Genomic DNA, 6,000 nt, shown 5'->3' with positions numbered 1-6,000 from the left:
ATTTTTTATAATTTTTATAATTCCATAATTTATAATCTAAATTTGCACAGGTTTTGCTTTATGGTAGCTTGTAAAAGTGCTGTACTTTTGAGTTTTCATTCAGTTCGATTAGAAGATTTGAGGCTTTAAGTGTGTAGGTAGAGAGAGAAACTAAGTATGGCTTAGGGTTTACAGTATATAGTAGCTTAGTGCTTAAGATGTTGGATTACTGATTGGAAGGTTCAAATCCCAGGTCCTCCAAGCTGGCCAATGCTGGGCCCTTGATCAAGGCCTTTAACCCTCAATTGCAGTATCAGTTGTATAAAATGAGATAAAATGTAAGTCACTCTGGATAAGGGCGTCTGCCAAAAGCTGTAAATGTATCTCTGCTTATATTTTATTCTGCATTATCATCAGTAAATCTTTCTTTGAAAGGCTTTCTCTGAAATAACTTAGAACTGCTTAAACTCAGGAAAGCATCACTGCCTTTTACTTCAACCCAAAATAGAAAAAGAAGGTCATTTTTAATAATAGTTAACAAACCACACACAAAATGAGTGTACATTTCCACAGAGAAGCACTTGATTTATTTCAAATTCATTTACACACTGATTTGTTTTAATATTATAATTTAATACCATTTATTTGGATAGTTTGTTAAGGCTCTGGCTCCTCAGGCGTCTCAAATACTCTGGTGATATCTGGTTTCTTGGCATGTTGTCTAGCTGTAGTTCCCGCGCTGTCCTCTGTGTCTGTGAGTCCGAGCTGCAACAGTGTCCTCGCTGTGATCGCATGCTGGCCGATGCACGCCATGTGTAAAGCTGGAAATTACAGAATGAGAGACACTGATATAAAAGTCCACCATTAACCAGTTTGTAGATTTTTTTTAAAAACAGTTAAGATATTTGTATTCCAGCCTGTGTATAAATTTTCTGGCAAACCATCTGAAATGATCTGATTTATTTACAAAACCAAATGAAAGTTTGTGGGATTCAACATATTGTTTATCATTATACGCTACTTGGCCAAATGACTTTTAGCAATGTTGTCATGTTATTAACTGGTAGTTACCCTGTGTACTATTCTAGTAAATACCTTCCTCTAATAAAAATGCATTTGCATGACAACCAGTGAGAAAACTACTCTAAAACCAATAAGAAGTCCACCAAATTTGTTAAATCTTTTACAACCACACTATAGGAGTGGAGGAGAAGAACAGAATAAATGCTAGAAATTAAAATTAAGAAAGAGAAAGTGAAAAATATATTATGCACGTGTACATGATACACAAACAAATCCAACCCAAACCCCAATTTGGCAGCAAAACAGGAACAAATACATGGAAGAAGAAAAATGTAAAAAACAAAAACAAAAACAGAAAACCAATACAATGTGGAGGGAAAACATCTGGTGTTCTTGAAAACATGCAATTTGATCAACCAAACGGAATCAAAAAAGATTCAATGACACAAAAGATCAAACTGCATATTCAACCAAACAGTCTAGGTGTGAAAACTTCTTACCTGACCGCCCTTTCTTATCCCTGGCATGAAGATCAGCCCCTAACTGCAGCAGGGTTTTAATGGTGTTGGTGTGTCCTTCCTGAAAAATACACCAGACCCGAGGGGGACTTTTCAATAGCAATGCACGATAAGACTTACCATTAGACACTGCAGAGATTTCAAATGGAGATTTGTGCGTTATTTTAGAAATCGATCAAAAAGATGTTTACCTTAGCAGCGTAATGAAGAGCTGTAAGCTCCAATGCTGTGGCTCTCACGTTCACGTCAATGTTAAGCTCATGTACGAGGAAACGCAGTGCCTCTTCCTGGGCTGTTACAGAGGCCTGGTGTATTGGCTGCGCTCCCAGAATATCTTTAGCAGTTGGACAGGCCTGTTTTGAAACACACACACACACACAATTAACTATATTTTTATTCGGCAATTAAAGCTCAGCTAAACTGACCAGTCATGTTGTCTTTTACTTTGTGTTCCTCCAGCAGCAGCTTGGCTACACTCAGATGTCCATTTCTCACAGCGTCCATGAATGGCGTAACTCCACAGCTGTCCTTCTCATCAGGCTTATAATCACATCTGGATGACAAAAGAACTTTGTTTTTCATTACTGTTTTATTACACAGTATAAGGAGCTACGAATTGAATACATCCACACAAAACCCACGTGTATATTACATACAGGATTTGAAGTAAATGTAAAATGTGCATTTTCTTGGTAACATTAACAAGACGCGACTCTGACCTATTAACTTCAGATGAGATAAAAAACAATGACTACTTATATCTGCTATAACGTAAGTGATAACAGGGGTTAAGCAGAGTTACTGGTAACACACTATCTTGTTGTGTTTTATTCCTTAGATATGGTCTTCTCAAAATTCAGCAGTTTTATCACTACATAGTCATTTGTTCAAATTGTGCAGCCTCAAAATATTTCCCACAGAATATACAATACCAGCTACTGACCTCTCAAGAAGAATCTTGACAACTTCTAGACATCCATGAAGAGCTGGAACACAAGCAGGGAATTAAAATTAGGCAAAAAAAAAAAAAGTTGAGTGTTACATTTATTACCCAACTATTATACAGTACTAGTGTAGTGGTAGTTACGTGAATGAAATCTCTTGTTTTATCTCAGAAAAAATGAGAACCCTAAATCATTATACTCGGGTGTTACGTCAGCTTTCCATTAAAATAAATGACGGTAGTTTATTTTTCAATAGCTAATTGTTAGAATAAGCCATTAAAAATTATTGTGCAAGTTTATCTCATTTGCCATGGTGTCACAAGATCTTGTAGATACTTATTTTATAATATTGTAATCATGAGCACATGGTTGTTAATTATATTAATAGTGATCTAAATCTATGCTTTAGTTCTCAGTTCAAATGGATTATTTGTGGTTCTGTATGTGCCACACAGCCACTGCTGCAATACCGGCGGTATGTAGAGGAGTCCGGCGTGTCTTGCTCTCTGTCCTCCACACGTCCGGGCTGGCATACAGAAGATGCTCAATCACGGCTGGATCGCCTTCTCGACATGCAATGTGGAACGAGTTCCAGCCATCTTTATTCTGCAGAGTCGGGTCAGCGCCATGGTCCAGAAGCATCTGGATAACTTCAAGGTTATGGCGTGTGCAGGCCATCATAAGGGGAGTCCTGAAAGAATTTTATTTTTTCTTTTGTAAAACAGATGTTTGTGTTTGTGGAAATTGATTATTTCACTGATTAACTCCATGTCAAAGTGTTTTATTCCTCTTATACCAAAACTATTTGCAATTACCAGCAATTACAATTAATATTTATTAAACGACACATTACACTTCTGGCAGTTTATAGTTACATCTAATGTTGTGAAAAGGCCACAAAACAAGTTCCTATTATGTTATGGCAGCTTAAAAACAGTCCTTCCCTGACCAGTCTCTTTTGTTCTCTTTTTAATAAGATAAAAAAAAAAGGAAATATTAGTGATTGGTGCTGATGAAAATGTTTACAAAGACGTAATTTGGAACGCAAGAGTGTTGGGATTTTTTAGCGGTGACCCGAATAAGAAAGATAAATAATTTCATTAGAGAAAAACATCGCCTCCTTCGAGCCGGATTCGAACCAGCGACCTAAGGATATCAGCTATAACCGCTACAGTCCTCCGCTCTACCAACTGAGCTATCGAAGGGCATGATGGGTAAGCCTGGACTACCCACATACCACAGTAAATACCGCTGTGTCGTATTCAATGACTCGATTCTTTGAGCCGGTTCTTCTAAATGATTCAGCGTTTGGTACATATAGGCATTTCCATTCATTTTGTGGTGTAATTTAATTACAATGTTTTTATGGAAAACTCTTTTTTTTTAAATCAAAATCGTTGCCATAGTTAGTCGAAAAAGAATAATGACACCAATTATATCTCACATTTTGTCCGGTTTGAAAACGGAGCTCGGAGAGTCGATTCTATTGATGAGCTGAGTCAAATGATCTGACTCACTGAAATCAGCTAGGATTTCCATCATTAGTACACGAAAAGCAATGCAGGAAAAAAGGTTTAATCAACTTCGGAAAATTACTATAACGTATAACTTACCAGTCTGCCTTCTTTAAACAGTCGGTTTTTGCTCCTTTATCGATAAGATAGCGAACACACTGCTCGTGACTCATGGAAGAAGCTTCGTGTAAAGCTCGCTTATAATCATTATTGTGCAGCTCGATGTCCATGTTCAAGTCCTCAACAAAATACTTCACAATATCTAAATGTCCATGCCGGGCAGCATAATGCAACAGAGTGTCTCCAGATTTCCCAAAATGTGCATTTAAAGACTGTTTAATTTCGCTCGTTTCCTCTATTTGCTTTTTAAGCTTGCACAGCTGCCCGTCCTGAGTCAACTTGATTAAGAGTTTAAATGTGTTTTCGTCAGCCATTTTAAAACAAAAGTGTTTTCTTCTTGGATTTTAATATTTTTGTTGTGAAGCAAGCAGCAACCGCCTCATGGTGGAGTGAAAATGGCCGCAGATTTCTTTTCAAAGTAAACCAATATGGCTGAATAATGAACGGAATTGACCTGAGAATAGAAATGTTCTCTGAGCTAAAGGTGGGGAAGAAGGGAAAAAGAGAAAAAAAAAGGAGAAGAAAAGAAAGAAATGAAGAAAGTAAAGGAGAGACAGAATGCCACGTGTGATTTATATGCGCCTGTTTTTTTTTTTTTTTTTTTTTTAAGTGCCAAAAATCACAAAAAATTAAAGTCCCCCTCCCATCAAGACGGACTCGGTTCGAATCCCATCTCAGACAACTGAAATGGCAACTTTTTGTCTACAGAAACATTCCTGCTGTCAAAATAAGTTTTAACTCCAGTGTAGTTGGTTGATTTCGATTATTTAATTATATGCAAAATATGGCTTCTCAGTACATACCTGCTGCTAGAAATATTGTATTTTTTTTTTTTTTACAAAGATAAGAATAATATAGCACAAGACACACACCATAACAATATACATAATTCGCTGACCGTAAGATTGGGATTCAATCCCCAGTACTGCCAAGCTGCAACCGCTGGACCTTTGAGCAAGGCCCCCAAACCACCCTGCTCCAAGGGTGCTGCATGAAGGCTGTCCCTGTGCTCTGACCCCAACCCTCAACAGATGGGCTATGTGAGGAAAGAATTTCACTGTGCAGTAATGTATACGTGACAAATAAAGACAACTTAACTTTAACTTAATAAGTGATAAATTATTATAAAATAGTAACAAAGTATAGAAATCTATAAACAAAAAAACTATCAATATTTATATGATTAAATATATATGTAAATATATATGTATATAAATCTATATATATATATATATATATATATATATATATATATATATATATATATATATATATATATATATATATATATATATATAAATATTATAAATAACATCCCCAAACCTATTAATAATGATTAAACAAAGAATAGTACATTCAAATCAATTCAAGAAGCTTTTATTGTCCTTTTGACCATATATAAAACGCGAGAGATTCGATTGGCTCGCTATGGGCGTGGCCATCTTTGTCTGTCCATCTTTTCAGCACAGGGATTGGGGAAGAAAGATGGAGAAAGATAGAACGGGCGGATGTGATTTGCCGAGAAAGATGTGCAGGGTGAGCTGTGATTGGCCGGCTGAACCAGGCCATCGTTCCGTCATATATATCATATATAGTCACACACACACACGCAGCTTGAGTATGCTCTAGAACCGCTCTCGCGATATTTTAATGTCACACCTATCGATCTGCGCCGTTACACACTCACACACCACGTGACTACAATACCTTACAGCCCTTGAGCGCGACAGCAATAAAAAAAAACTGAAAAAACCCCGAAACAATCTTATTATTCAGATTATAGCCTAACTTTTAATATTTAATGTTAACACAGCTGATAAAAGTCTGATAACAAATGTATGTTGTGTCAAAAGGGACGCCCACTGTCTCTGGATTCTGAAAACCCCTGACATATAGGACCCT

The 6,000-nt window shown here is 36.7% G+C and overlaps 1 protein-coding gene and 1 non-coding gene across 2 annotated transcripts; both read right to left on the bottom strand.

Annotated features, from left to right (window-relative positions):
- Positions 1-539: 539 nt before the first annotated feature.
- On the bottom strand, positions 540-4,537 carry ankrd16 (ankyrin repeat domain 16). The gene is made up of 7 exons (XM_058416599.1): positions 4,078-4,537; positions 2,935-3,155; positions 2,464-2,506; positions 1,965-2,073; positions 1,712-1,873; positions 1,503-1,581; positions 540-800 (listed from the first exon to the last, which is right to left on the bottom strand). The coding sequence occupies exons 1-7, from the start codon at positions 4,410-4,412 to the stop codon at positions 637-639; spliced, it is 1,113 nt and encodes a 370-aa protein (XP_058272582.1). The 5' UTR covers positions 4,413-4,537; the 3' UTR covers positions 540-636.
- trnay-gua (transfer RNA tyrosine (anticodon GUA)) lies at positions 3,583-3,669 on the bottom strand. Its single transcript is given in 2 exon segments — positions 3,583-3,618; positions 3,633-3,669. It is a non-coding gene; the product is annotated as a tRNA-Tyr (tRNA).
- Positions 4,538-6,000: the final 1,463 nt, after the last annotated feature.

Source organism: Hemibagrus wyckioides, linkage group LG19 (assembly GCF_019097595.1).
Source record: "Hemibagrus wyckioides isolate EC202008001 linkage group LG19, SWU_Hwy_1.0, whole genome shotgun sequence".
Lineage (NCBI taxonomy): Eukaryota > Metazoa > Chordata > Actinopteri > Siluriformes > Bagridae > Hemibagrus > Hemibagrus wyckioides.
This window is presented reverse-complemented; position numbering and strand designations above follow the sequence as displayed.